The 14,047-nt window shown below is 41.8% G+C and overlaps 1 protein-coding gene across 1 annotated transcript in view; it reads left to right on the top strand.

Annotated features, from left to right (window-relative positions):
• Positions 1-4,189: 4,189 nt before the first annotated feature.
• Positions 4,190-14,047, top strand: part of LOC149314773 (cytosolic phospholipase A2 epsilon-like) — a 70,429-nt gene continuing 60,571 nt past the window's right edge. The window contains exons 1-3 of the mRNA XM_089523144.1: positions 4,190-4,264; positions 5,448-5,552; positions 5,894-5,929. Coding sequence (XP_089379270.1) covers positions 4,190-4,264; positions 5,448-5,552; positions 5,894-5,929 — 216 coding nt within the window. The remainder of the gene's footprint in view (positions 4,265-5,447; positions 5,553-5,893; positions 5,930-14,047) is intronic.

Below are 14,047 nucleotides of genomic sequence, written 5' to 3' on the forward strand. Positions count from 1 at the left end.
GGCCAAAATGCATTCACGTGAATTCGCTAGTTCAGCTAATTTACATAAATTCGAATTGTGTTTGAACTGACTTCCCATTGCCTGAAAATAGCTTGCCATTGCCCGAAATTGCATGTGGTAGTCTATCACACAATAATGTTAAACCCGATGATTGCGTTCGGATTGTCATTGGATTATACTTCCAATTTCCCTTGTCTGATAAACTCCCTAAGGAATTTTCTTGGCAGAATTTGTTCAGAGGAAATTTGTCCTTGCCCTCTTCTGAGACTGAGAAATGTAACTTGCCCAAGATCACCCAGTGGATTTCCATTTCCAAGCCTGGATTTGAACCCTGGTCTCCCGGTGTCTTTGTCAATATTCAAACCACTGAACTAACCCACCACTCTAATGTTTCCTCCACTGTAATAATGTGATTCAAACTGGTTTGGGGATTTTGAGAACAGTAGTTCAAAAAAGTAAATTTCCCAAGCTTTAGGGGAAGTTTCCTGTTGATATAGTATTCTGATACAGGAGTTACATCATGATGAAACTGGCTCCTGGACCACAAAAGCTTGTGGGTTAATAAATTTGTTAGCTGCTGAGGTTTTGGCAAACTGTCTCTCAATTTCACAGTCCACCAGATGTTACTGACTGGAATTTTGGACTATCAGTGATTCAGACTCTGTCCAAGAAACTAGGTTCAGTATCAATAGACAATATGGGATATTTCAAGTACAGTCCTCCCTCGGAATTCACGGGGATCTGTTCCGGGGACCCCCACAAATTCCAAATTTCACGAATATGCAAGTCCCCTCCCCCTCCTTTCCCTCCCAATCCCTCCTTATCTCTGTCTTTAGCACCCCCTGCCTAGCTTTGCCCCCTGGGACCTAGCAGGGGGCTTCCCTCAGTCTGGGGGGGGGGTGGCACTGAGCCAGGGGGCAGGGCCTGCCAGGGCCTGCCAGGGCCTGTAATTTGCTGCCTCCTGGCAAGCCGCCATGGCAAGCTCCCTTCCCGCTGGGTGCAGGCCCCGCCTCCTCAGCCACATCCAATGGCTGCCCGTTTCTTCCTTTCTCTCCCAGTCACCCTGAGAGAGAAAGCAAGGGTTCTTTCCGTTGCTCCCTCCCTGTGCCCCATGGCCTTGGGGGTCGCTTAGCTGGGCGTCCTCCAAGGCAGTGGGGCAGACGGAGCAAGTACATATACATCTACTTTTTATATCAGTATTATAATTACTTCTTTTGTGTACCACCTTTATTCTGTCAGCGCTATATACCTGTCTTCTTTACCTTCTACTTGTACATAGCTAATAAAGGAACTCCATTCTTTGTAAAAAAATTATTAATAATTTATTTTTTCAAAGAAAGGATAATTTATCCATTTCATACTGATCATAAAGTTTGAATTTCCATTCCTGTATTGATGGAGTTTCCTCTGGTTTCCAATACCATGCATACAATAGTCTAGCTGCAGTTACTGCCAAAAATATAAATTTTCCTTCTTGCCTTTCTAAATTCTGTTCCTCCGCTATATTCAAAAGATACATCTTAGTGTCCACATGAGTATTAAATCTAAATATCTTTTTCATTTCTCCATGTATCGATTTCCAAAACTTTTTAGTGTTTTCACAGGTCCACCACACATACATATATATGCCTAATTCTGAACTACATTTTCAGCATAGCCCTTTATTTCCTTTATACATTTTACAAAGCCTGTATGGGGTCAAATACCACCTGTACATTGATTTGGAACAGTTTCCCCTAATTTCAACATTAACTGTATATTTAATTCTCATTTTCTTCTCCCACTGCTCCAAGATGATGTTTTGATTCAGGTCTTTTGCCCATCGGACCATAAAAACTTTAAGTGTCTTGTCTTCCAATTCCCATTTTAAAATTAAATTATAAAATGTGGATATCCTTTTTTTTGTCTTCCTTGACTATTTTCTCTAATTCTTGATCACTCATTGCAATTCCAATTAATTTTTTATCCATTTTATATCTCTCAACAAATTGTCTATACGCAAACCAGTTGCATGAAAAACCATCTTTAATTATTTCCTCTTGTACTTACCTTGGTCAGTTTCAATAATATTGGCGTAGTGAATCCATTTCTTTTTGCTATAAACTTCTCTTCTCAAAAAAGCTTCTCCCGGAGAGGTCCAAAATGGAACTTTGGGGCACCATCTTGTTTTATACCTGATCCATATTCGCAGTAGTGTTTTATGAACAAAATGATTGTTAAAGCTTTTATCAACTTTTAGCTTATTGTAAAAGAGGTAAGCATGAAAGCCAAATCTCACACCAAACCCTTCTACAGTTAATGTTCTGCTATTCTCCAATTTAGCCCAGTCCGTCAGCCAATCCAAAATGCACTCATGGAAGTACCACTTTAAACTGGGTAAACACAATCCACCTCTATCGGTTTAATCTTGAAGAGTTTTTAATTTTATTCTAGGTTTTTTCTTTTGCCAAATAAACTCAGTTATCTCTTTATTCCAATCATAAAAGGGGGCGTCGTTTGTAATAATAGGAATACTTTGAAGTGGAAAGATCATTTTGGGAAGTACTGACATTTTTATAGTTGCTATTCTACCTAACCAGGAGATATGAAGGTTTTGCCACATCTTTAAATCTGCTTTAATTTCATTCCAAATTTTATTGTAACTTTTTTGAAATAATTCTGTGTTTTTTGTTGTAAGTGTAATTCCTAAGTATTTCACTTGTTTCCCTTAAAAAAAAAAAACTTATTATAACCGTAATTTTCTTTATCTCTTTATCCAAAATATTCATTGTTAACATCATTGTTTTGGATTTATTAATTTTGCAGCCCGCTACTTTCCCATATTGTTCACATTTCCCCCCAGCGTACAGCTACAGATAAAAATCTACATTTTTAAAACATAAAAGTTCACTAAGGTAGTTACAAATCTATAACCTTGAGTTACACATTTGTAACTGTTTTGTATTCATGATCTCTGTGCATTCACTAGTTTAGGAAATACTTAGGAAACATGAAAGTCCTCCAGTTGTCACTTACTGGGCAGCAGTTTCTGTTATCAACAGAGGTCTATTCCCCTGTCTGTCAGGAAGCAGCTAACTGATGTTTCCACCCCATCTCCCACAAGTGATCTCCAGGGACTCTGCTTCTGATTGGGAGGGGGGGTTAGTCAACTGCTTCCAGTGCAACTTGCCCAAGATTACCCAGCGGATTCCAGATTGACCAGGGAATAGATCCCAATAAGTGCAGAATTGGAGGAAGTTGCACTGGGAGACTCTACATAGCTATGTAGCTAAGGGGTTACATACCTAAATATGTGATGCAGAATCTCAGCCATTAGAATTAAAACCATTTTAAAAACACATTGCCAAACAAACAAGCAAACAATAAAAAGACACACTATAAAAGCCTTTCACCCAATGGATTTAGTTCTCAAAGGCCTGTTGAAAGCAAACAGAGAAAAAGTCTTTCTTTGCCACTGAATGGGTACAACAGAGGTTTTTAATCTAGCCCTGGTGGCGCAGTGGTTAAATGCCTGTACTGCAGCCATTCACTCAAAACCACAAGGTTGCGAGTTCAAGACCAGCAAAAGGGCCCAAGCTCGACTCAGGCTTGCATCCTTCCGAGGTCGCTAAAATGAGTACCCAGACTGTTGGGGGCAAATTAGCTTACTTGCTAATTAGCTTACTTGCTGTTCACCGCTATGATCTTTGGAATAGCGGTATATAAATAAAACAAATTATTATTAATTATTATTATTATTAGCCTCTCTATGGAGGGAGTTCCTCTCTTGTGTACAGATGTACCTGTGAGAATGGTGAGACAGAGAGGAGGAACCTCTCCAAAGATCTCAAGGCATGAACAATATAGAAGAGATATGGGACTTTATTGCACCCACTTTTTTCAATGTTACCGGCACGGGAAGAGAATGCTCGTGTGTGCGCGTGTATGTGTGTGTGCTACTGCCCCAAAACGGATTTTACCACACACAAAAGTGTCCTCCAAAAGGCTCTGTTCTGTTCTGTTGCGACAATCCATCCCCATTCAGTGCTGATGGGTGCCATTTTTGCCTGATGAAAAAGTTCTGTCAGGCAAAAATGGCGCCTGTCAGCACTGAATGGGGATGGCTAGGTGCCAGGTGACGGAGTGGGGCCTTTTGGAGGATGCTTTCGTGTGCGGTAAAATCCTTTTTGGGGTGGTCGCGCGCTTGCACATGAGCGTCCTCTTCCTGTATGAAAAAAGCGGGTGCGATAAAGTTCATGGTCTTTCAGATGCCCTGATCTCAAGCGTAAGTGGCTTTAAAGATCACAAGTAACATTTTGAATTGTGCCTGAAAACACTTGGCAGACAGTAGAGCTTGTTGTACAATTCTAACAACTAGAACTGGTCAGTAGAATGGTGGCATCTCTTTGGATCAGCTGAAGCTTGACAGCACTCTTTAAAAGCAGCCCCAGGTAAAGTACAGTAACTGAAACAGGATGTAACTAAGACATGAGTCATCCTTGTCAGATCTGATGCCTTTAGCAATGGGGGCAGCTGGCACACAACTTTAATTGGGCAAATGCACTCCTGTGCATGGCAGAAATGTGAGCTTCCAGGCTTTGTTGTGTTCATGGTAACAAACTAATATGGCTCTGCTTTTAAAATGGAAATCTTGAGACACTCTACCTCAATTTCATCCTGGAACTGTAGGTTGGTGTACTGGAAGTATGATGGGAAGACCAAAACCTAGGCACCATTTAGAAAATATAAAGCACTTTTAAAACTCTAGGGAAATGCCTGTTGAGTGAAATCAATGGAACCCGAAGTCCTTATTTTTTAGCTAAATTGGGTGTATTACATTTGTCTGTGAACCAGGACCTCATTTGTATTGTTAAATAAATGTTCTTGCCTCTCCAAGTTTCAAGAAATGTAGAGGTAAAGCACTCTTTGTTTCATTTGAGAGAAAATAGACACCCCATAGTTGGCAGCAAACCAGCATTGGATTCTCTTAAAGAGATCCTCCTCCCCAAGGTCCTGTACCTTCAACCAACTCCTAGCTCTCAGCTTTCCATCTAGATGGGAGTGGAAGCTATGCAACCCTAAAGCTGTAGTTGGACTGCAGCTCCCAGCAGCCTTAGATAGTGGTGATGAATGTTGGGAGTTACAGTTCAACACTATCTAGGAGGCTGCCTGATTCTCACCTTGGCTCTAGGCCTCTGCCCATTTAAACTGCAGAACTGGCCTGTGCTGTTGAGAATTCAGAGATTAGCTAAAGGGATATTGTCAACTGACAAAAATGTATAGTCACACCAGTCTAGTCTCTTAAGTCACAACAGTGGTAATGTCAACGTCTTGGCTGCAATTAACTCCAATGGTTAGTTTAATCAGACTGAGGAAAAGAGGGAGGGAACGATTTATGCTCTTTGGAATTCAAAATGGGTGGAGTCATTAGTCACATATTTTTTTAAACACCTGCTTGTCTGCTTCAGTCAAAGGCATTGTCAGTACAGAACTGTATCCCTTGTGTACCACATCAAGCAACTGGATTATATGCGGCAGATATCATCATGGGAGCAAATTCCAGTTCACCAGAGGTAAGTACACCTCAAGAAAACCATACAATTTGGAACTTGTGAAAAACTGGGCGAGGAGCCCTTGGTGGACATTTCGAAAGACTATGTTAGGACACATTGACAAGCTCATATATAATTCGCTTAGAGGAGTTGTCCATTGTCTCTGGCTTTTAAAAGAGGCATTATGTATTTGCTTTTTATTCTTATAGTACATCAAGCCTGAGAGCTAAACAGAAACCCACTCGCTCAACTAACAAACTCAATTTAATAGGCGAGTTTGGGGATTTTTATGTGTTTATGGAATTGGTATTTATAACAGCATCAACTGGCTACTTTAAATATATGGTTTCTTCTTTCTTTAGGGCTTAGCCAACAGTACAGAAAATCGGAGAAGGCAGGTATGTACAATACAGACTAGTACTGTTTTTGGAAATTTTTTGGGATATTTTTGCCTATTCTTATTCAAGATGATAGGCAAGAAATGTTATTTATTTCATTTCATTTCTATGTCGCCTTTCTTCCAGAAAGAGACCCAAGGCAGCTCACAGATAAAATTGCTTTTAAAAAGTACAAAAAGAAGGCAAATGTTACTGAAAATCTCATGGGTGGGCAGGGATATAGCTATAGGGAATGACAAAATGTGGGCACCACCTACCAAACAAAACTTCTGTCTTTTCCAAATGAAAATTTCCCTCAGTTTCTGAATTTCTAGCATTACAGTAATTTAAACCTTCAGTTGAAGCATTCAGACATCTAATGAAAAGGGACAGGCAGAGTTACCAAGGGAATGAGAAGATAGCAAATCAAGGCATTGTAAGTGTGAACAATTCCCAATGTCTCACTTTCTGCAATGCTAGAAATTAGAAGACTGAAGGAAAATTTCATGGAAAGGGGGGGAAGAGAATTTTTATGGAATCAGATCAAGAGGCTTCCCATAGCTACATTCCTGTTCTTGGGCTCACTTTAATAAATTGGTGGCTGAGATGCATATATATCTCCATATCTTTTCATTTACAATTATCTTCCCTAGCATACCACACTTCAATGAAACTTCAGGGGAGGCTGTCATGCTTCCTCTGGAGCTTGCTCACATCAGGAAGTATTGGTAGCCAGTGGGAGGTGTAGGGAGTTGCACAGTGATAAAGAAATGTGTAATAGAAACAAAAACACACACATATGCAGCCCCCTTAGCTATGGCGTTGGCTAGGCGGGCCCTTTGGGGCACCATCATGATGTGTGAGGGGCCCCTTGCATGTGACGAGGGTGTCAAAATGGTGGTGTCCTGTACATACGGGCACCGCCATTTTGAAGTGATGGACGCCTAGCGTCCGCATGTCTCGGTGCCCTTGCGCTGCAGAAAGGACCTGCTTTTTGCAGGTTCTTTTTGCTGCGCGAGAGAGCCACACAGTTTGTTTGCTGCGGCCCCCTCGTGCAGCAAACCAGGGTGGCGGGAGACCGCCCTTTTTGTATCCCGCCTATGTTAGCTTAATAAGAAATAAACTCAAAACCACAACCAAAAGAAATAAATGAAAGCATTCTGAGAATAATACAGAACCTTCTTTTACCAGGAAAGAACTTTCAGGGAATTGGAGGACAGAGTTCCAGTAAAACCTGTTGCATATGTGTATGTGTAGCAGAAATAAGATGAAGTGTTATATTATAGGCTAGAAATCTTAAATGTAAAATGCAGGGTGTGTTTTATGGTTAAAACCTTCTACTTACTCCGATTCATGAATTATCATTGTTTACCACAAGTGTGAACACAGAGTGTAATTCATGAGGCTGCATATTAGTGCATATTAAAACCCCGCAGCAAGTTGTCATATTCATGTGGGCTTCATGCAGCTTGGTGCACAACCAGAACTTTCAAAAGTTATCTTTTTGAATTACAATTAGCAGAATTCTCAAGTTAGTGTGGCTTTTAACTAACTGCATTATATTTCATAATGCCAGAGACACACAAGAATTTGGAATCAGCCGTTTTATGGTGCAAAGTGAGACTTAGGCCCGGTATAGACTGGGGCTGATTTTAGGGCTCAGGAAAGCGGAGTGTCTGCACACTCCCAAGCCCTACCACAGTGTCTGGGTGCCATCATGGCTTGCCCCCGTCCACACAGGGGCTGCCATGATGATGTACATGAAGTGTTGCATCCAAACGATGCTGCACCGCACGGATGTCATCGTTGCATGCGAGGGCAGCAATGGTGCCCCGCGCGCCACCTAAAAGGATCTGCCTGGAGCTGATTCTTTTTAGGCCTCATGGAGGCCACAGCGTTTGTCTGCTGCTGCCCCTTTCTGCCCATCTGTATCCCCCCTTAGCCTTGAGCATATTATGGTATGAGGGAGTTCTACTTTAACTAAGCTATTATAGGCTATAGGGATGGAAAGAATATTAAAATATATTTTAAAAACTGGTTAAAATTTATTTTTTTAAGGGCTGAGACAAGAAGAATCAGTAATGGACATCACAGTGTGATGTGGCAGCTAGAAAAGCCAATGCAATTCTAGGCAGCATAAATAGGAATATAGTGTTTGGATGGATGGGATGTTATAGACACACTCTATTCTGTTTTGGTCACACCTCATCTGGAATAATGTTGTCTGTTCTGGGCACCACAATTCAGGAGGAATATTAACAAGCTGGAATGTATCCAGAGGAGTGTGAACAAAATGCGAAAGGGTTTAGAAACCATGCCGTATGAGGAGTGGCTTAGGGAGCTGGGTATATTTAGCCTGGAAAAGAGAATGTTAAAAGGTGGTATGATAGCCCTGTTTGAAAGTATGGCCTGGTACAGACGGGCCCTTTGCGGCGCACCCATGACATGCTAGGGTTGTGCAGGGGCAGGGCATGTACACTCCTCGCAGCCCTAGCATGTCATGGGCATGCCACAGCTGCGCAGCACCATCCAGATGGTGTGCGCAGTGATGATGTGCCAGCAGCGCAGTGTCCAAATGCCACACAATTTGGTTGCTACGGTGCTGCTGTGGTGCAAGGAGAGATGCCTCCCCGGCATCTCTTTTTGGTGCTCTGTACTGCGCCTGTATTATATTGAAGATGGAGCAAGCTTAATTTTTGCTGCTCCAGAGACTAGGGCATGGGGCAATGGTTCAAAGTACAGGAAAAGAGAGATTCCTTCTTAACATTAGGAAGAACTTCTTGAAAGTAAAAGCTGTTTGACAATGGAACACACTGCTTTGGAAAGTGGAGTCTTCTTCTTTGCAGGATTTTAAACAGAGGCTGGAGTGTTTTAATTGTGTTTTTCTGCATGGCAGGCAGTTGTATTGGATGGTCTTTATGGCTTTTTCCAATTCTATGAGTCTATGATTCTATGATTCTAAAAATCCAGGAGAGATAAAAAATCTTTGCACTTTGGGACTTATTCTGCACAAAATTTCATGCGGCTGTTTTGAGTCAAAACCAGCAGGCCTTTCTGCATGGAAAATAATATTTCCCATGCAGAAACATTAATTCTTGCACAGAAAATACTGTTTTCTGTGCAAATCAAGCATGTTTTATATAGACTAAAGGGCGGTACACACAGGTGAGGAAATGCCACCCTTCTTTGCTGAGCAACATTGCCACAGCAACCAAATGGCACGGGAATACTGCACAGCAAAAAACGAGCGGCATAGAGTGGCTCCTTTTTGCGACATGATAAGGACTGCGTTGCAACCCTTATGACGTCCCTTCCTGTAAGAGATGTGTGGGTGCTCAGACACCCACACATCATCTACACACCTAACATGTAGGTGGTGCCATTCTATAATGGCACCACCTGCACATCATAGGAGCATGCGGTTGGTGTGCGATCCCGAGCTCTAGGCATCTCCCAATTTGTTAAGAGGGCATTTCCTAATTTTAATAATAATAATAATACCTTATTTATATACCGCCTTTCCAAAGTGATCAAAGCGGTTCACAACATCAAATATTCATTACAATACAGGGTAAAATACAGTACAAAGTAAAATAGCATCTTAAAAACATCATATCTAATCGTGATCCAGCATCTTGAAGTAACTTCTGTGAGGAGGTAGTTTTCTCAAGAAGTCAGGAGAGTATGCTAAATGGAAGAGATGTGTTTTCAAATATTTTTTGAACACGTCCAAGGTGGAACTAAGGCGAATCTCTTTCAGAAGTTTATTCCAGTAATTTGGAGCAACCGCTGTGAAGGATCGTTGGTGAGTTGATTCAAGTCTCACCATAGGGTACTCCAATATGTACTTCCCCAAAGTTCTGAGGGTGCGAGGCGGATTGTGTAGGGAGAGGCGTTCCCTCAAGTAACTCGGGCCCAAGCCATATAGGGCTTTATAGGTAATAACCAACACTTTGTATTGAGCCCGGAAGCTAACTGGCAGCCAGTGAAGAGATCTTAAAACTCAAAGCGATCCAGTATGCTCATAAACTCAAAGCAATCCAGTATAACCTTGTTTCCAGAGACACTGAATACCTCTTATTGTGATTCTGGCACAAGCCCAGCATCAAGATCAGCCCTTATCTGAGAGATTTTATCAGCAAAAAACTCATTAAAGGTGTCACAGCTGGCTCTGGTTGGTTCTAATAAAGGGTTCAAGGCGGCTGGTGATTGAGTTAACTCCCTAACCACCCTAAACAGCTCTGCTAGATGAGACTCTGCCGATGCAATCCGTGCAGCACAGAACGAATTCTTTGCTGCATCGATTGCCACTCCTTAGGAACGTAACATGTTCTCATGGAGTGTCTTGTCAGATATGCGCTGATGTTTCCGCCAGTAGCGCTCTAGTCGTTGCACTGCCCGCTTCATCTGGCATAGATCTTTTGTATACCAGGGTCTTCTATTTAAAGCGGGCTGGCACAACCAGGGTTTTGACAGAGTCGCCATCGTTCCCAAACATAGAACCCTCTAGGACTTCTTAGAACCTTTTGGATTCCATCAGTCTTCGAGGACGGAACATTCTAATAGGTCCTCCACCCCGAGGGGTTTTTGGAGTATGGCCTTCAGTCCTACCTCAACCAGGAAATGGTTCATCCATGACAAGGGGGAAATAACACTTACTTCCGCCCACAGACGCTCTCGGTCCGTACTGAAAACCACATCAAGTGTATTACCCGCACAATGTGTAGGACCCCAAACCAGTTGTGACAGGCCCATGGCTGTCATGGAATCCATGAACTGTCGAGCTGCACCTGTTAGATCTGATAAGTCATCCTCGAAGGGGATGTTGAGGTCCCCCAGAACAAGAAGTCTGGGGGACTCCAACACCAGCTCCAAGACCAGCTGTGTCAGCTCAGCCAGGGAGTCTGTTAGGCTACGGGGTGGACGGTAGACCAACAGAATCCCCAGACTGTCCTTGGCCTTTAGGGTCAGGTAAATGCACTTGATGTGTCTCAGTTTCGGAACCAGGTTCCTGGTCAAGGTGATGTGACTTTTATGAACAACAGCCACTCCTCCCCCTTGCCCACTTTCCCTAACCTGCTCCTTCACCACATAGCCGGCCGGGAGAGTTTTAGCCCAGGTGACACAACTTTCCTCTCCCAGCCAGGTCTCTGTGATGCGGGCTAGGTCGGCGTCTTTTTCCTCCAAAAGATTGTATATTATATGGGATTTATTTTTCACCGACCTAGCATTGCACAGGAACAAGGTAAGGGTCTGTGGTATGTTTGGGATGATCCTCGGTTCTATCGGGTTAACAGGATGACTGGAAGATGGGATAGGTATTAAGCATTGATCGCATCTTCCTCTCGATATTTTGTTCAGCCTGTTAAAACTCTGTCAACTGGCAATTTGTCACCAAAAAGAAAAAAAATTCTTGCATATGCATTTGCTAAGTAATCTTTTTTTTTTTGTATACATTTTTTGACCTGTATCCCATTTTCATTTAAACCATAAAGGGAAAAAATACATTTTTAAAAGTAGCCTGTTGCGTGTCCATGTCATGGATGAAACTATGTTAGAAAAGGCCAAGGAGAGAATGAATACTTGTTAATATAGCTAAAGAAGAACCAATTGAAAAAATAGTTTGGTTATCTTATTAGAACAGAAAAGCAGTTCTATTATATATTAGAATCATAGAATCATGGGCCTGAAACAGACTGGCCAAAAGGAGGGGGTTCTAGCCACTTTGGTGGCATGGCATTCATATGACGCACACCCTCAGAGCAGCTGTAAGTCACTCCCAGGCTGCCAGAGTTGGCTTGAAGCCACTGGAGAAATGAACAGTGAAAAATTGCTCCTTGCCAGAGGACTGTTTGAGACTCCAGGCTAAACATATCCAGCTCCCCAAGACACTCCTCTTAGGACATGGTTTTTAGACCCGTCACCATTTTATGTCATTACTATAGTACAAATCAACACTCTCAGCTCGAGTTTGAAACGCATTTATTCCTTTTCATAGGATAGTTATTTTGGTGACTAGGTTGAAAGTCAAAGGTTTTTTTTTAAACATTTGATTCACTTTGAGGTCCTGCTATTAACAATATACTGTATAAAACAGACAGTGAGTCACTGTGGTGTAGTGGTTTGAGTATGACCCTGAAGACATGAGGTTTGATTCCCTGCTTAGCCATAGAAACCCACTAGTGACCTTGGGCAAGTCACACACTCTCAGCAGCAGAAAGCCTGTGCTAGATTTGCCTTGGGGACACCATAAGTTGGAAATTACTTGAAGGCACACAGCAACAAATTGATTCCCCGCTTAGCCATGGAAACCCAATGATGACCTTCGGCAAGTCACACACTTTCAGCAGCAGAAAGCCCCATGATACATTTGCTTTAGGGTCGCCATAAGTCAGAAATGGCTTGAAGGGACAAAACAACAAAACATCACACAGTGCATATCTGTGTAACACTCCAGTCTGGGGAGATTCAAACATATTCAGTTTTACTCAGCAGAAGCTGCTCTTAGAGCTTGGCAGATACCTATGAAATTATTACAAACCCAGATAGTAATGGGATCTGCCTTTTTCCTCTTCTTCTTGAAGTTCTAGTCAATGTCTATTACAGAGAATAACATATTGACAGTCAGAAAGCAAAGGATGTCTGTTAACAGAAGAGTAAAGTACCCGTATATACTCAACTATAAATCGACCTCATGTACAAAACGAGGGCAGGTTTTGGGGCCAAAATTATGGATTTTGATATGACCCATGTATAGGTCGAGGGTAAAACTTAAGGGTATGTAACAAATCATGTTAAGGATGGAGCAGAGGAAAACAGTGTCAAAGAACTTACAAAATTCCAGCAGGCATGACTGTGCTCACACTAAAGTCTGGAAGGATGAGATAACAGAAGGGGGACAATGCTTCCAGGACAGATTATGCTCTTCCCTTTCAACAGGAGATGGTTCCTCTTTTTATAAATTAAGGTACAGCACTTACATTTACCTGTGGATAAGTTGAATCAGGTTTTTGGGGTCAATTTTTTGACAAAAATTTCTGGATTTTTATATGAGTATATACAGTAGACAAACCTACTTTTAATTTTAATTCTCCCAACTGTCTCTTTAAAACTTTCTTAACCCCCTCTCCTGTTTAAAATATAGTCTGGCAGCAGCCGGTCAAATTATGCAGGTTTACTAATCAAGCAATGTAAGTAGTAAAATTCCAAGTAGTAAAATTGTTGCTATATGTTTTATGGCAGTACTTTCTCTAATCTTCCCAGATCTTCTTCCATAGACCACAGAGGGATAACTGGCCTAACACAGCTTTTGATCCACACAAAATAAAATTATGTTCAACTGTGTAACTAACCTCCCCAAACATTTCACAGATGATAACTGGGACACAGTAAACAAGCAACATCAGTGTGGTCAAGAGATAAATGTTATTAAAGAGGAAAACCTCTGAAGAAGTGGGGTGATATCCACGAAAACCCATGCTAAAATAAATCTGCTAGTTTTGCAGGTTATCCTTCCTTTGCTTCTTACCTTCACGCCCCCATTTATGCTAGTAGAGACTAGCACAGCTCTCTCTTTGAAAACACCAAAAAGTAATTTGTAATTCATGTTCTCTTAAGTAGGGTTTCTTCTGATGTTCCTAAATGAGAAGTCCAAGAAAAATAAAAAGATCAAACATGTATAAATAAACACTCATTCCTGTTTTCTGCACCTCTGGCAAAACAGCAAGCCTTATTTCAAATTGTGTTCCAGTGAAATAGTCAAAGACATTTGACTATTGGCCATCAATTTGCTGCTTTTCTGAGCATATGCAGCTCTCCAAACCTATTAAATCAAATCAAAGGGTTTCTTTTCAGATCAGCCTTCTTCTTTCTGCATCTCTGAACTTTGTTGTTGTTGTTAGAATCATAGGAGTTTATCACATGGAGGCCCTTCCATGTGGTAAACGTCACATAAGTGCTGCCCAAATGTCATGCAAGCGCCATGGGTGTGATCCCCCATGGTGCTACGGAAGTGGAATCGCGGCTCCCGCTCTGTTCCTGTCATGCACTCGTAACTGGGGGAGCCTCCTGGAGTACTTTTCTTATTAATGATTTATGCTGTTAATAAGAAAAGCACTCCAGGAGGCTCCCCCAGTTATG

The sequence above is a fragment of the Sceloporus occidentalis genome, unplaced genomic scaffold, assembly GCF_023333645.1.
Source record: "Sceloporus occidentalis isolate IW3139 unplaced genomic scaffold, rSceOcc1.0.p SCAF_4, whole genome shotgun sequence".
Lineage (NCBI taxonomy): Eukaryota > Metazoa > Chordata > Lepidosauria > Squamata > Phrynosomatidae > Sceloporus > Sceloporus occidentalis.